This window comes from Xiphophorus hellerii, chromosome 16, assembly GCF_003331165.1.
Source record: "Xiphophorus hellerii strain 12219 chromosome 16, Xiphophorus_hellerii-4.1, whole genome shotgun sequence".
NCBI lineage: Eukaryota > Metazoa > Chordata > Actinopteri > Cyprinodontiformes > Poeciliidae > Xiphophorus > Xiphophorus hellerii.
Genome location: NC_045687.1, coordinates 3,170,825 through 3,187,629, shown reverse-complemented (window position 1 = coordinate 3,187,629; position 16,805 = coordinate 3,170,825). Strand labels below are relative to the sequence as shown.

The following is a 16,805-nucleotide window of genomic DNA, read 5'->3' as shown; positions in this document are numbered from 1 at the left end:
GCGCCAGATGACGGCAAGAAAAGCCTAGACATATTGAGACGCCATTTTGAGTCAGAAGAAAAGCCGCGATTAGAGCTTTGGAACGTGACGTCACTGCTCTAGGCGTAGGGATATGAGCGCCATCTTGTGAGGCGATATACATAACCGACAAAACGGCTGTCTGACAGATATTTTGAATTTTTGAGTCCAAGTTACTTAAAATTATTTAGCAATGGTTCGAACTTGCTGCGTTTTTGGATTTAATGTCTAATGACACAACAGAAACGGTAAAAAGATGGAAAACGGACTTTCGTTTCACTGTTTTACTGTCTGTCAACAACGCGAGGAGGCTAAGCTATCGGAGCTAACGAAAAGGAGACGAATATCCCGGGTATCAGCGGTGAGACGTCCTGATATCACGTTCAGCAAGATAAAGGAGCTTGTTTTAAGTCAATAATTCCTTAATTTTGATTAAAATGTTCTTGTTCAATTGGCAAATTATTTGGAAAAATGTCTTGTGATAAGCTAAATAATCTGCCAATGTATAAAGTACTTTTTCATCAATATTTAGAAATTATTGGCTTAAAACAAACTTCTAAATCTTGCTGCAGTTAGTTTTGTTTTACTCAAGTGTACTAAGATATTTGTGCTAGAAATTAGACAAAATATTTGGTAAATTTAGTGTTTTTACAGTGAAGGAAGTGGAGATGTTGACAGAAGAGATTAAAAAACTCAAAATGTATTTTGTAAATCAAATGCACTCTGTGTATTACAAGATCCAACCACTGGGAGGCACTAAATGTTAGACGACAGGTGATCTCATGGAAAAACCTGAAAACCAAACAAAAAAAAGAAACTCAGCTTATCAGGGAAACAAAATGCATTTGCTCCATCAGTGTGATGCACAAACTCTTTGTTGGTTGAGTAAAAAAGAACAAATGAAAGAAATGATTTATAAATCAAGTTTTATTATATGTTCAGCAAAGCTCCATTTACATTACATTGTCTCTTGCTTTAATGTTTATATAGATATTTATGAATCACTGAATAAAAATTCTGCATATTGAAGTAAAAATATTCATAGCTTTATGATTATGATGATACATTTTGCTCAACCCTAACAGTTTATATCAGATTCTCTCCGTTCCCCTTAATCTGGATCTCTGGATATGAAAACAAATCACAAAACAATATCTCTGTTGAGAATACATTGAAGATTCAAATTTACTTGCACAAGGACAGATTTTTTTCTGCTTGGCTTGTTTGCACACACTTAGCACACAGCATGTCAAAGGAGAAAAAGCAACAATCATTCAGTTCACACACGTTTTATACAATAGAAGATTTGAAACAAAATTACAATGATTGGTTGTTGAAAGGTTGGTGGGAAACATGTCAGACTGAACCTTTCTGTGCTTTTGCACTTTCATGTTAACCTCATCACATCGATCCCTTCAGGCGATTCAACGTTAGAAAACTGCAGATGATTGTTGAGCCTTTCAGTTTGTGTGGCTGGAGTTTTGGACTTTACAAAGTATTTCCACCCTGGGATGCCCCATAAAAAAAAATAAATTTGCCCCATTTGAACAGTTGCTGTCACAACCTATTCAGTCTATCTGACCCACCAAACTAACATTAAAGGCTCACAACTGAATCGTTTCCTTTGGTTGAATATGAGCACAATATTTACTGCTAGTGAATTATTCATACAGTATCCAATTCACTATTTGAAGCAAGATTAAAAGCCAACTTAGACATTTAGCTAAAGGCATAAATCATTAATTGCAAAAAATAAATGAACAAAACAAAAAATTCTCTAAATATTCTTGAAATATAAAAGACATTTAACATACATTTTGCTATATAGCAAAATTAGAATTAACCTGTGAAACGTTAAAATTACATTTAAACAAATTTTCTTGTTACAGGTCAATTTCCTGAAGTTTAGCTTTCTAAACCAAACCAACATGATAACATGATAAGACTGCAAAGCCTGTCATGAGACATAGTGGACTTCAAATATGGTTTTTTAGTTTTAGTTTTTAGTTTACTGAAAGGTTTCTCCACCAGCAACTTTCACAGGAAACATACAAAATGTAAATAAAGAAATCCAAACTTCCCCCAACAAATGCTGTGTGCATTTTGTAAATTGATTTTGGGCAAATAAAGGTGGAGAAGTTAGGAGGGAAAGTGGCATTATGTTTCTAACTTAGATACAAGCTAAGGTAGGAAACTCACTGTTCACATTGCTCAGTCTCCAGTCCAGACAGGAAGAAATTTTTTATTATCATTTCATAAAGATTGTTTAAATTTCTGTCAGTAATAAATTCTACAGGTTTTTGTGCAATTGTAGAAAGAACAACGACACAGAGAAATGCCAATTGATTCCCTGCTGTGACACCAAGAAATGTGTTATTGAACAGAGTTGCTCACCTTTTTCACTGGGACAGGATGGTGTTATACTGGTGTGGAGGTTATGGCTGCTACTGACCGACTCATCGGTTTAGTCTGGTAAAAGGTGCAGAAACAACTTAAATATGAATATCTTGATAAGATGCTAGTGAAATAGAGACTAACAGTCACCTGTATCTAAGCTAATATAATCACACAATACAGTCTAACTACCTTTATTGTAGAAAACTGGGTTACAAATTGAAACTATTTTTGTTGTTTTTCTGTTAGGGAGTCCCAAAGCAAATATTTATGCTCCTATTAATAGACAGATTGCTTTTAAACAGGATAAAATGGCTTCTCAAGCATTTCTCTGATTTCCTCTGTGGTCAGTTCGCTGCTACTCAGTGAGTTGCAGATTTTCCCCCAGGCCTCTATCTCTGAGAGCCACAGAGCAGCTCTGGCTCTGAGGAACTTGGAGACCTTAGACTCTGTCCCTTTAGCCAGGGCCTTGCTGTCTGTAGTGATGAAGAAGATATCCACACCAAGGAAGAGGGCATTGACTGCAATAAAGCCAACTCTGGCTCCCTTGGTAATAGCAAGAGACCCTCTAACTGCTGCCTGACCGATATCAGGAACATCTGAGGCCATTCTGGATACAGTACTCAATGCTTTTCCTTCCTGTAGTACAACTTTACCTGCATTTGCAGCAGCTGCTGCATCAATAATTAAGTCACCAGCCTTTTCAATACCACGTACCTTTGAAGCAATCTTTCCTGCCATGTGAAACACATCTTCACTACTTTGTGTAACTTCAGCATATGGTGGTTTGGCTGCCTCTTCCAGACAGTCCTGGATTCTCTGAACACCAAACATGAATCTTTGAAAGGCTGTATTTGCTTGTTGTGTTTGTGTATGATTAACTTTACCTTCTACTACAGTGGTTACCAAGCTGTTCACTCCACTGGTTCCTGCCATAGCTGCACCAGCAACTGTCAACCCCAAAGACACACCAGCTGTAAATGGAATTAAAGCTAAGCCAACAATGGACAGGATACCTCCCACAGCTCCCACTGAGCTCCCAGCCACACTGGAGATCTTTGCTCCCTTATTCATGCTGTCTAACTTTACAGCACACTGCTCAATCTCATCAAGAAACTGCAGCATCTCAGGAAGCTCATCATTGTACTTATTAACAAATTCTGAGTAGCTGATCCTCTGGAACAGGAACATCATCCGAAAGTCGTCGTCCATCCTAGAGAAGAAAGTTTAGTTTTTGATTTGAAAACATTGGAAAATCTTTAAGTAATAATGCATTAATTGGAGGTTTGGATCTTACCTGATTTTATCAAGTTGTTTGACCTGATCAGTCATTTTTTGCATGACATCATCAGATAAATCACATAAAACAACAAGGTTCTTTGTCATTTCCTGACAAATGTCAATTCTGAGGCTGTGGAAGACAGAAAAAATTCTGAGTGCTTGTTTGAAAATATTTTAGTATTATGAACATGTTATGTTCACAACAAAAAACAAGTTATTTCTTGATGAAGAGTAATTTACCTGTCAGAAAGTTTTTCAAATATTTTCTCGCTGGTGTTTACATGTTTTTCCAGCTGGTACAGCAGAACCTCCACATTGTGTCTTGTGGGAACAAAGAATGCAGTTGGATCTCGTTTGAACTCCAGCAGCAGAGGGCAGATCTGTCGTGCAGATTTAATCAAATCCTGAACTTCATCAAAGCTGATCTCTTCAGACAGGAACAACATCTTGTTCTCATTGAAAACCTGCAGAGACGTGACCGCCAGCTTCTCCACTGCATCCAAGAAGGTGTTGAGTTTCTCCAAACCTTTCAGTGTTTCTTTCAACACTTCATCCAGCTCCTTCTCCAGCTCTGCATGTTCCCTGTCTGTATTTATTTGGAATTTGCTCTTTATACGTTTCAGTAGGCTTGACTTGGTGAAAGACGGGTCAATCTTATCAGCCCTTTTTTTGATATCTCTGATTTTCTCCACTTCTTTCTCTCTGCAGTTCTTCCATTCAGAAAACATCTTACAGAAATCTCTCACAGCTACGATGTAAGTGAGAGTATCTGAGACATACTGACCCAAGGCCCGCTGCAGTTTCCACCTGTAGAAAAGATAACAATAGATTATTGAAACTCTTTGTATTTAGGGTTGGATCAGAACTGCCTGCAGTGACTGCAGAGCGTCCAAAACGCTGCAGCTTGTCTGCTGACCAAAACAAGGAGGCGTGAAGCTGTTACTCCAGTTTTACTCATCCTTTATTGGCTTCCTGTTGCTTTTAGGATAAAATTTAAGGTTTTATTGATTGTTTTTAAGTGTCTAAAGTCCATGAGCCCTTCTTACTTCAGTAAGTTCTTGCAGCCCTTCACTCCACCCAGAGCTCTGAGATCAACTGACCAGCTTTTATTATCTGTCCCTAAAGCTCGGCTAAAACCTAGAGGGGACAGAGTCTCTCTGTGTCACCCAGACTGGATCAGTCTCCCTCTGTCTGTTAAGATCTCAGTCAGTATTTCAGTTTAAGTCCAGACAGAAAACTCATCTATTCTCTATGACCTTCAACAGCTAAAGAGAAAATGTAAAAGCAAGGAAGATAATTGCTGCAGCTAAATTTCTAAATTTTGGTGTTTTATTCATATTATTAGCTTTTGGTATCTGACAATTTTATATTTGTCTTATTATTTTTTACTAAATTTAATATTAATTCTATTTTTTCATTTACCTACCTGTGATGTTGTGAAGTTGAGGCTGTTATTAATGTGCTATATAAATAAATCTTGACTTGGGGAAAAAAAAGTCACTTTAAATGTAAAAAAATAAACATTGTCACATCAAACCAAACTCTTCCTAACAAGGAGAAATAAAACTGGGCAAAATAACAAAAACTTTTTCATCACAAATATTGTTTTTATATACCTCTGACATAAACATGCTGGAATTTCACATACATTCAAACACACACACACACACACACACATACACACATATATACACATATACAGTTGCATCATGTTTGTTTTACCTTTCTTGAGACATCTTCTCATAAACTCACTTGTTGTGTCTTTAGCTATTAAAAGAAAATAGAAAAGCAAAGTTAACTTTTAATGTGAAGTTAAATGAAACATCTAACTCTTATGTTCAGAATTTGCACAAAAATTAAAAACCCAAACTCATTATTTTCATAAGAGCGCATGTTGATCACTCAGATGAGAAGAAATACACAAAGTTTTCTGTAGATAAATTGCTGATTAGGTCAAATCCACACATGAAAATAAACTGACTGCCTGTCTAAAAACTTACCCAACAAGCTGATAGTTGTTAGTCTTCTTGGCTGCAGGATGTTACGTACGTTAAACTATCCGGCATTAAAGCAATCTACACAGATCAACCCACTAAAAATCCCACAGAAGTCCTCCCAAGATAACTGTGCAGGTACAATTAACACTTAGCACCTTGAAGAGACACTATTATCTGAAAAAAATAAAAAGCTCAAAGGAGCAACACTTCTTGCCTACACTTCTTCACTCACCTTGATTAAGCTGATGAGGGACAAAACACTGCAAAACACCCAACAAAAATCACAACACTGAACGAAAGTAAATAAATTGAAGCCGGGTTTCTAAACAAACTATGTTTCCATAAGAAAATAAAGAAAACATAATGAAACCAAAACCTGTCCTGCAGGGAATATCTACGAAAACGCCAAGCTGATTTCATCAAAGGGTGTGTATAAGTAGCTGCTCCTTTCGTCGGCTGAGTCGGTTGCCCTTCCTGGAAGACGGCATAAAAAGAGTCAATTTGTCACCAATTCTAGAAGGTCATGAATTGAACTGATTGAATATGAATGAGTTTTAATGTCACACTAACATTACCTGTGAGGGTGTGTACACAACCTGTGTACTCCCAGGTTGTGTACACAGTCCATTGTCTCAGATAATAGACATTATCTGAGAATTCTTACATTTTACAGAAACAAAAACGGAGAAATAGCTTTGAGTTTACTGTACTTTTGCAGTAAGAGTTTTTGAGTTCCATTAATGGGAGAAATACAGTAGCCGTTTTAGTTGTGAGAGAAAACACTAGTGTAGAAGAAACTGAGGTGATGAAATAAATTCATGTGAATTAAAGTTGCATAAAAGCATTTTAAGTGTTTCAGGTAATGTCTTGCCAATAACATTTACATGTCAGTGTGATGTGAATATATTTGTGGGCCCGTTGATCTGTCACATGTTAACACTTGAGGGAAACTGAAGTTTGAAATAAATCTCTGAGTAAAATTAAGCAATAAACTATAGTGGAGGTATGGTGGCCGACAGGTGGACATGTACAGCAAACAGCAAAAGGAGCTTCTGATAGGGAATTAATACTTTTTACCATTTATTTACTGACATATCTGCTGTTTTTATACTTCTGCAAGATGCAATTTCCTGTTAAAGATGTTTCCAGACAATGTGCAGACGTTTTCACAGCTGTCTACAAAGATAAGTAAGATCCTGTGTAAACCTAAGCTTTCTTAAAGAGTTACCATATACGGAATGCATTTTTCTGTACATGTTTGTGTGGAGGGAGAAAATGAACAAAGTCCAAACCTTGTTAAAGAGAGAACAAAACAGCTTTATTTCATCTGCGCAGATGGAGAACACTGTTCAGAAGAGCTCTAAAATAGACAGGGGAAGCACTTCTCTATATACTGCCTACTGCCCTTCACACACAGACAGGGCGTCGACAACATTCCCAAGAAGCTTATCAGATTAACACACACACAGAGAAAAATGAAACCTTCAGTTAAAAACCGGTTTTAGGTGGAACATTTGTGCCTAATAATAATCACCTAGCCATCGAGTCAGGTCTGTCACCCCACGAGGTATGATAGCTATTTGCTATAACTATTTACTTATCGCCTGTTGCTAGGCTTCTGACGCACTAAGGCAAACTGTGAAGGCCAAAAGAGGAACAATAACTCTGTAAGGCTGAGTAAGATATAATAAACTGATTAAACATCGTAAGATTAATACTAAATAAACTTCTAATAAAAGTAAACACACTGTGAATATTTTATTTTCCACATTTGTGCTGTTGAATTATCACTATGACGACACGCCTATGCTTAGAAGTGAATAAATATTGAAGGGCTGGAAGCCCCTGTTGGAGTTAGCTCGTCTGACAGAGCTAAGTCTATTATGCTTCTCCCCTTTTGCAAAAGAAAAGTTTGTGTCCTTGTGATTCTTTCAGAGTTTATTTGAAGAATAAACCTAACAGCTTCAAACAGGTTTATGACGCAAACTCCAAAACATGCAAACACAAAATGCAACAAGGTAAAGGTTTGTTTTCATGTGTCTTGGTAATTTAATATTTGTGAAAAAAAATGTATGGAGCTGCTAATAGAAACTTAGCTTGATAGCGACCTTGAACAGTCCAGTTCAACAGCCAAACATGTATGCTAGCGTCTTTGTATTTGTGTGAAACTGAGTTTTAACATTAAATGAGTTTATTCTCGTGGTTGCCTCTAAATATTTCTGAGGATATTTTGGCTTCATGATTAAAACTTCTCAATGTTTGACATGGTCTAGCAAAATGTTTTTACATCAGGCTACATGGCTACTGAATTAATATCAATGAACTGCTCTAAGCTGCTGTTGGAGATATGTTGTTTGCATCTGAGCATGATAATTCAGGTGGCTTAAACAAACATTATTTTTACATCAACTAAGTTATGTGAAACTTCTCCTATTAAAATTATTTGAAGGCACAGAAACAGCCTGGTCCCTGGCCACATTCTCAGGTGAGACTCTATTATAAATTACATCTGTAGTTATTGTAATTACTCCTAGAATTTAATTAAAGGATGTCATGAATATGTGTGTATGTATTCCATTTTTAGTTGGGCTGCACCAATTGCAGTTTTCTGGCCGATCGCTGATTACGATCTTTAAAAAGCCTGACTGGCTGATTTTGATTTTGGCCGACACCAAGTTTTTTTTATATGAAATGTCACAACATATAGTAAAAAAGTTGCTTAGTTGGCCACAGTGGGTGAATTTTGTTAATTGCAAACATGCAGACATGGCCTGGTGGACAGGTCTGTCAGTCAAACTTCTCACTGCAGAGCAGAAGAGGACAGAGGTCGATTCTTAAGCATTTGCTGAGGTTTAAAAATCTCAGCAAAGGCTTAAGATTTGGGGATAAGATTGGTTTCACATGTAAGTATCAACCGATCACCAATCCCCCAAAGTCAAGGAAATCAACACCAATAAATGTATCCCATGTTATACATGCATATATGATACATAAACAGCACTGTCAGAGAGGCAATGAGTTTATAATAGGTGAGTGAATGATCTAGTTGTCTGACTGTTGATTGCAGCCAGTCCACATTGTTAGCAGAACTAGAGGGACCCAAAACCAGATTTCGCTTAGGGCCCAAGGAGGCTTCTTGGACCGGTCCTGTGGTGTAATATGTTGAATTAAAAGAACAAAAAAAATAGACAATCATTCTCCAGTTCTTCACTATCAGCAGTGGATCTGAGAGGTGGTCCGATAAGTTGAATCATACTTTTTATTTATTTATTATAAATAAATAAATAATAAATAATATCTTTCATTATACTGATGAAAGAGTATATGCTAATTTTGGATTGCTGCACCAATCATTATGTCGACCACAGTTGTGCTTTTGGAACATAATAAACTAATAAGCTTATTATGAACAGATCCGTTTGCTTACAGTTAAAGTGAGCACAGCCTCCTGCTGCTCTTCTGACCCAGTCCGCAATAGGATGCTGCGCTGCTCCGGGCTGCGGCTCTCTGACTTTGTGGGATGAACCGACATATGACTGCAATTCTCACTGACAGGTGAGTTGAGGCTTCCCAGATGGAGAAGAACAGAGTTAGATGCCCAAATAGCTCAAACTTGCTAGTATTAATTGGGATTGTGTGAAATAAAGGAATTTGATTTTTTTTTTTTTTATACTCTTTATTTAACATTTTTCATTATAATGAAACATAAAACACAAACAGAACTTGGGGCACTGATACATATATAAATAAAAATAAAATAAAAAATAATTACAAGATGTTACATCTAGTTATGCTTCCTTGTTCTTGTATAACAGCCATTTAGACCAGCGTTTGTTGTAAGAGTGTCCTTTTATATGTAAAAGATATGTCAGTTTTTCCATTGAGTGAATCTCTTCCACGACTTCCCGCCAATGGTCTAGCTGGGGAGGGAGTTTCTTTAGCCAAGAGCGTGTAATAGCTTTTTTGCTTGCAATTGATAGAACTTTAAAAAGATACTCATCTTCTTTTAGAAATACTTCTCCAGACACCAGCCCCAACAGAAAAATTCTGGGGTCTTTGGGGATGACATACCCCAAAATTATCCCAATAGTCCGACAGATTCCATCCCAGTAAGGTGCCAACTTTGGGCAGGACCAAAATACATGAGAGTGATTGACGTTCTGTTGGCCACATTGCCTCCAACATAGCTGATCTTCTCCTCTATGTCTACTAGTAATTTGAGGTGTGATAAAGTATCGAATTAAGCACTTCCATCCAAATTCCTTCCATCTTTTAGAACTGGTAGATGTCTGTTGTGTCACACACATTGAAAGCCAATCACCCTCTGTAACTTTTACTCCCAATTCCCTTTCCCATTTAGACTTAATATTCAAGGTGTTATTTCCATTATGTTTCTGCAACCCTTTATATAGTTTGGAAACAATTTTACATGGGAGGTGAGTATAAGCATTTGTAAAAAATTTTACAATAGTATTACCTTCTGGAGGAACACCTTTTTTATTTTAGTATTGTAAAAATGTCTTACCTGAAAATATTTAAATAAATCTCTGTTCTCAAGATTATAATCCCTTTTCATTTGCTCAAATGTTTAAAAGGTGTTCCCTTCAACAAACTGGCACAAAGCCACAAGTCCTCTATCTTTCCAGCCTAAAAAAGAGGAATCTAAGTCTCCTGGCCGAAAGTTTGAGTTACAGGAGGGCCACATCAGGAGTCCAGTGACATCTGCCAATTTGTACCTATCAACCACCTCTTTCCAGATTAACAACGTGTCTTCAAGTATACCATTCCCATTTTTGTCTGTAACTATTTTATCTCCCAGTCGTGTTTGGGGTTGGACCCCACCTTGCCTAAGTTCAATCTGTTTCCATCCAGTCTCCATTTCTGAGGAGCACCAGCAGACCATAAATCTCATCTGAGATGCGTAATAGTATTCCCTCAAATTTGGAAGGGCCAGACCCCCTTGGTCCCTATTAATTTGGAGTGTTTTAAATTTTATCCTTGGTCTGGTCCCGGCCCAAATAAATCTTGAGATCAACCTATCCCAGGCATGAAACTGTGTGCTAGATATTCTAATAGGCAATGACATGAAAAGATATAAAAAACGAGGAAGCAGATTCATCCTCACTATTTCCATCCTAGCTGTGAAATCCAGCAGTAATCTTGCCCAGGCTGTCAAGTCTTTTAGTATGGTTTCAGTAAGATTACCAAAGTTCAAACTAAATAACTCATCCAAATCTCGGGAAATAAGTACTCCTAGGTATTTTAGCTTTTTGGCATCCCACTTAAGTCCATAGGTTTTTCTTATAGATTTACTAGGGGAATAGTTAATTGTCAGAACTTGTGTTTTTGTGATGTTTAGACTATAGCCTGACAGTTGACCGAACTCAGTTAGCGCTGACATAACTTTGGGGAGCGTTGTATTTGGGTTTTGGAGGTATGTGATTATATCATCTGCAAAAAGGCCAATTTTGTGTTCTATATTTGCAAAACTGACACCTTTTATCCCATCATCCTCTCTAATGGCCTGTGCCAAGGGTTCAATGAATATTGCAAAAAGCGATGGACTTAGACAACATCCCTGGCGGGTGTGTAATTGGAAGCTATTTGTAAGGTGCCCATTGATTTTTACCCTGGCCCGTGGTTCATCATAAAGTGACCTCAAACAACTAATAAACTGATTATTAAAGCCCAGACGCTCTAGTACCTTATATAAAAAAGTCCAGTTGACCCGATCAAAGGCCTTTTCTGCATCAAGGCTAACTAATGCGACGCTGAGGCCCTGCTTTTTGGCTTGATCTAATATATGTAATGTTCGTCTTATGCTGTCTTGAGTTTGTCGGCCTTTGATGAATCCCGTCTGGTCTTCGTGTATTAGATCTGACAAGTAATACTCCAGTCTCCGAGAGATTATTGATGTAAAGATTTTATAATCGACATTCAGAATTGAGATTGGGCGATATGATTCGCAGTATTCAACATTTTTTCCTTCTTTAGGGAGGACAGATATTATAGCCTCTCTCCAAGATGGTGGGATCTCAGCTCTGTTCAATGTCCAATTCAAAGACTCAAGCAGGACAGGGGAAAGCTCCTTCCTGAACATCTTGTACCATTCATTTGGAAACCCATCACTACCTGGGCACTTATTACTTTTCAAATGTCCAATAACCGTATCTAATTGTTTCTGGGTAATGGGAGCAGATAAAGCTTCGTTTTGGATTAATCCAAGCGAAGGTAGGTCCAAAGCTGCCAAATAATTGTCAATAGCAGTTACGTTAACTGGTTCTGGAGTAGAGTATAATGTTTTAAAATAATTTTCAAAGGTCTTATGTATTTTATCCATGTCATAGGTTAAGTTACCAGTTGAGGATTCTCTAATTTTGGTAATCGAATGCTTCAATTGATGTTTACGAAGTTGCCTAGCTAAGATTCGTGTAGCTTTTGGGCCTGATTCATAAAATGTTTGTTTGGAGAATCGTAATTTTTCCTCAAGTTCTTTGAGTATCATATCATTTATATTGCTTTTAGTTTCTGTTATTTGTTCTGAAAATTCTCCATTGTTAGTCATTTGCTGTTTTAATTCTAATTCCCTCAATGTTTTTTCCAATTCATCGTATTTTAATCTTTTTATTTTTTTAAGATAAGCAGTTCTAGAAATTAGTCTCCCTCTCATTACTGCCTTGACCGTGTCCCAGACTAAGGTGGGATTTACCTGCCCATTATTATTGTCTTTTACACATTCTGCTATTTCTTTTCTAATCTCCTTTGTTGTTGTTTCATTATTAAGGATACCTATATTTAAGTGCCATAATGTTGTTTTAGGCCTATTAGACAAACTGATGGACAAATAGATAATGTTGTGGTCTGAAATATCAGATGTTCCAATTAAGCATTCCTTCACTTTGGATCTATCAATGGTGTTCATCAAAAACAGATCGATCCTGGAGTGGACCCTGTGTGTAGGAGAGTAGTGAGTAAATTATCTTTCTTTATTATGGAGATCCCTCCAGACATCAAACAAGCCCATCTCCCGGATCAGGATATTTAAATCTTTTGACCTACCAGTTTTTTGTTTCTTATAGCTTGTTGTATCTAGGGCATAATTAAGGATTGTGTTCCAATCTCCAGCGCAAACAAGAACTCCTTCACTAAATGAGATAATGGTGTCAAAGAACGTTTTTAAGAAAGTCCTCTCTAGGCCTGTCGCGATAAACGATAAATCAATTAATCGTACGATAAATTAAAACTACCGACGTCATTTCAATTTTCGGCATTATCGTCTCTTCTGACCTTTTTCTCTTTCTGTTAATGACACTGAATGAAAAAAGACTTAACTCCGGTGCTCTCCACTGACCCTCCCTTCCTCATTTCCTTAGTGTAAAACCCAGCGCACACTACACGATCTTAGAGCTGTCGGCCGATTGTCGGCCCATTTTCAAAACCTGACAGACCAAACATGAGCCGACAGAAATCCTGTCGGCTGTTGTTATAACGGTTCCATCGGGTTCGGTCCTGCCGTGTGGTGTCCAACAATGGGCACAAAATAATGGCTACAAGTCCAGTGAACTAATTTTAAAACCAGGCATTAATCAATGCTTTACTACAATCTACCTGCAATGCATGTGGCTAGTGTCAGCGTAAAGTCCTGACTGAATGAAAATCATTATAACCTATTTACGTCACGTTAACGAAGAACAGCTGAAAAGTTACCGGGTTTATCAACTGCGGCAGCAATTTCGCTCCAACTCCTCCCCTTGTCATTTCTATATTCTTTGCATGTTGAATAAACATTAATGTTGTTTCCACATATCATCTCCAATGTCCGCTGGACTTCGGGTTGCGCCGTGTCAGCTGTTTGGGATTCCCCTCCGTAATTTCCCCTCAGAAACCATAGAGGAGAATCGCCCTTTCTGATTGGCTACCTGTCACATTCAACAGGATACCTTTAAAACATAAAAGGAAAACTCTCTTAAATATGAATTACTGGTAGTAATTTATATTTAAAGGGCCAGTTCACCCAGATTACAACAGGTTTTTGAGAACCTCATCCCGGAGACTAGACTAGACTTTACCCCTACATCCTGCTACCACTCTGAAACAGCGGATGTGACTGGCAGCTGTGTTGTATATTACAGTTTTTCTATGGTATCATTACTGTTGAATTCACATACAGCTTACTACTGTAAATTTCCAATACAAAATAGAAACATAAAAAAAACACTTAGAAAATGTAAGTTCCATCATGTCAACCAACATTTATTTGGGAAAAAAAAGAACCAACTCAAACATTGACTCATACACAGTCTTTAGTGGGCCACATAATAAAGAAGAAGGTTTTGAAACGACAACGTATGTGTGCCTTTAACCTAAACCTTTTCTACAAGAATGTTGAGGGTAAACTGTCCAAAGTAAGTCGTATTCTGGAAAAACAGTAAGAAAATCACCATCTATTTTGTAAAATAAATTTCTTAATAACTGATTTAAAGAGTTTTTGAATAAAGCATGAATTGTGGCCTTTTGATTAGTCTGAAATAAAATAAGTATGAAAGAAATTATGAAATAATGCATTGTACAACTCAGCACACTACTTTTTCAATACAAAATACTACTTTTAGTGGAAGTGAGGAACAATATGATGCAACATAAAACAAATGAAACATTTAACTTTCAATCTAAAGCATAGAAAAAAATTGCAAATTTTAGTTTGATAAAAATTTAAATGAAACATTTAGACTTGAATTTCCTTTAGGGCAAAATCAGAGCTCCAACTTCAAATGATAAAACAATGAAACAATATTTGACAACATACTGCCAATATAAGTTAAACATTGTGCCTGTACAGTCAAAATTACAAATTACATCTGAAGAACAGAAAGTGGGAGCCTTGACAAAATTTATGCTATAAATTAAAAGAGATATCTAAGATTATGCTGACCTTTAAACCAAAAAAAATCTCTCAACAACACTCCTGTTCAGGGATAAGTTGCCTTCATGCCTGTATAGTTTTTGTTTGTTTGTTTGTTTGTTTTTGCACGCAGGGGCAACAATATCTATAGCCTGGTTAGAAAGTTCTCACTAACCTATATGAAATTCCACTCAAAGTCCATGAGGTTTTTTAGCAGAGTTGAAATACGGGGGTTGACAGTGACCGACTTCTTTTGAACAGTTTTTCCTGTCCTCTTGGAGACGATCTTGCCACAGCTGGCCTTGGTCCCTCTTTCAGGGTTGATATCAAGAAAGCGCCTGAAAATGCAGTAATTTCAGATTAGCATATGATGCTTAAGGAGTCAGGGTCAAGATATATCAAATAATGTTATTACTTCTAACCTCACGGCCTCTTGCCGTACTTCTAAGCTCACGGCCTCTTGCCGTACTACTAAACTCAAGGAATCTTGCCATACAACTAAACTCACGGCCTTTTGCCGTATTTCCAAACTCACGGCCTCTTGCCGTACTTCTAAGCTCACGGCCTCTTGCCGTACTTCTAGGCTCACGTCTTGTCGTCTTGACCTCAACATCTGTTCCACTTCAGACGAACTATTAGTCATATTGTTTGTTTCATGTCTTTCCAAACAGAGGTTCTTTCTCCAGTCTTTTGCTCCGGCCCGGTTCCTTTGCAAGTGAGCAGTTGAAAGGTTGGGCGCCAGAACTTTCTTGCACAAAAGCTTAAAACTAACATCTTTCCTCTCTTAAGTGATTGTTATTTCACGTCTCTCCAAATCTGAATTCCTTCCTGACTTCTAGGTCAGATTAACCAAGTCCATTTGACACAGTCCATTTCTGTTAGGTTTAAACATATATTAGTGCGAACCAACCAAACAACATAATTTTTAACTATTATTATAATCATATTCCTCTACAATTTATTGGGAAGAGTCTTGGTTATAGAGGACCAGAAACGTTGAATGAGGCTGGGTTTTTTGGCTGGTTGTACTATTTTCTTTTTGCAAATTGAAATGAATTCCTCATCTATCGTTGAACAGTTTAAACCCAACAGTAAAAAAACATCTTTTTTTGAGCAGCCTAATTGTTTTGGGACTGCTCTCAGTATGTCCTTGCTCAGATTGTTCAGACTACTTTTAATGTCCTTGAGATCTTGCACCTTGACCTCAGCACAGATTTTCTCAGACAACCTCTCTACGATGACTTGGAGGTGATTGTACGTGCATGCTATCCTGGATTTTGTTATGGCCTTGATCAGTACTGCATTGACAAGCAGCATGATGGAAGACTTCTGCTCCTTCTCTGCGACTGGCAGCGGTTCAGCAACCTGTGTGGTAACCACTGACTCTTGCTCCGCATCACCTAACTGTCTGCATTTTGAGTGGGTCGATTCCTCTGACATTAAGTTTTCCACTGATGGTACTGTGGTTTCTTCATCCTCTGGTGCTGGTAAATCCCTATTGCCTTGTTCGTTGCTGTAATTCTGAAGGTTCTCCTTCATTTCGACTCCATCTGCTTTGTTGTTCTGTTGTGCAATGGGAAGAGGAGCAGCTTGATCGCTAGACTCTTGGTTTTCTGTTGGTGGAAGGTCATCCAATGAATTACCTGGGATCTCTAAATGGTGTTGGTCAGAGATTGACTTTTTCACTTCCCCAACCTTTGGCAGCACCTCAAAGATTAAGTCTTCCATCATTTCCAGACTTGACTCCTTTTCCTTCAACGTCAGATGAGTTGCCTTTGTCGGATCTGAAAACTCCTCTGAAATAAATTCCTCCACCATCTTTATATCTGGTTCCTTTTCATTCGAGCTCAAATCGTCTTCATTAGTGGAATTTGAAAACTCCTCCGAAATAAATTCCTCCACCATCTTTATATCTGATTCCCTTTCATTAGAGATCAAGTCATCTTCATTAGTGGAATTTGAAAGTTCCTTCAAAATGAATTCATCCACCATCTTCAAGTCTGATTCCTCGTTTTCAGAAACAGGATTGCTGTCAAATGTCTCGTCTGTTGTCACCTCAGAGTCTAATTTCTCAAGGATATCTGGTATCAGGTTTACATTAAACTGCTGGCTCCCGTTCTTTGTGTGGCTCATGGCTTCTTGGATTTGCAATGTAAAGCAAACTCTAGGACAATTAAATAACTATTTTGTTTAAATCGCAAACTATCTCGATC

At 37.6% G+C, this 16,805-nt stretch overlaps 1 protein-coding gene across 1 annotated transcript; it reads right to left on the bottom strand.

Moving 5' to 3' along the window:
- Positions 1-1,059: 1,059 nt before the first annotated feature.
- Positions 1,060-6,148, bottom strand: LOC116735017 (apolipoprotein L3-like). Its single transcript, XM_032586609.1, has 5 exons — positions 5,923-6,148; positions 5,416-5,460; positions 3,934-4,500; positions 3,710-3,823; positions 1,060-3,625 (listed from the first exon to the last, which is right to left on the bottom strand). Exons 2-5 carry the CDS (start codon positions 5,427-5,429, stop codon positions 2,710-2,712), a joined length of 1,611 nt encoding a protein of 536 aa, XP_032442500.1. The 5' UTR covers positions 5,430-5,460; positions 5,923-6,148; the 3' UTR covers positions 1,060-2,709.
- Between the last annotated feature and the right edge of the window lie 10,657 nt (positions 6,149-16,805).

Bases quoted from the DNA above. Each gene is read 5' to 3' on its own strand.
- LOC116735017 (XM_032586609.1), bottom strand. The intron at 3,824-3,933 runs GTAAATTACTCT...TGTCTTCCACAG, and splicing joins TTTGAAAAACTTTCTGACAG to CCTCAGAATTGACATTTGTC. The intron at 3,626-3,709 runs GTAAGATCCAAA...TTTCTTCTCTAG, and splicing joins AAACAACTTGATAAAATCAG to GATGGACGACGACTTTCGGA.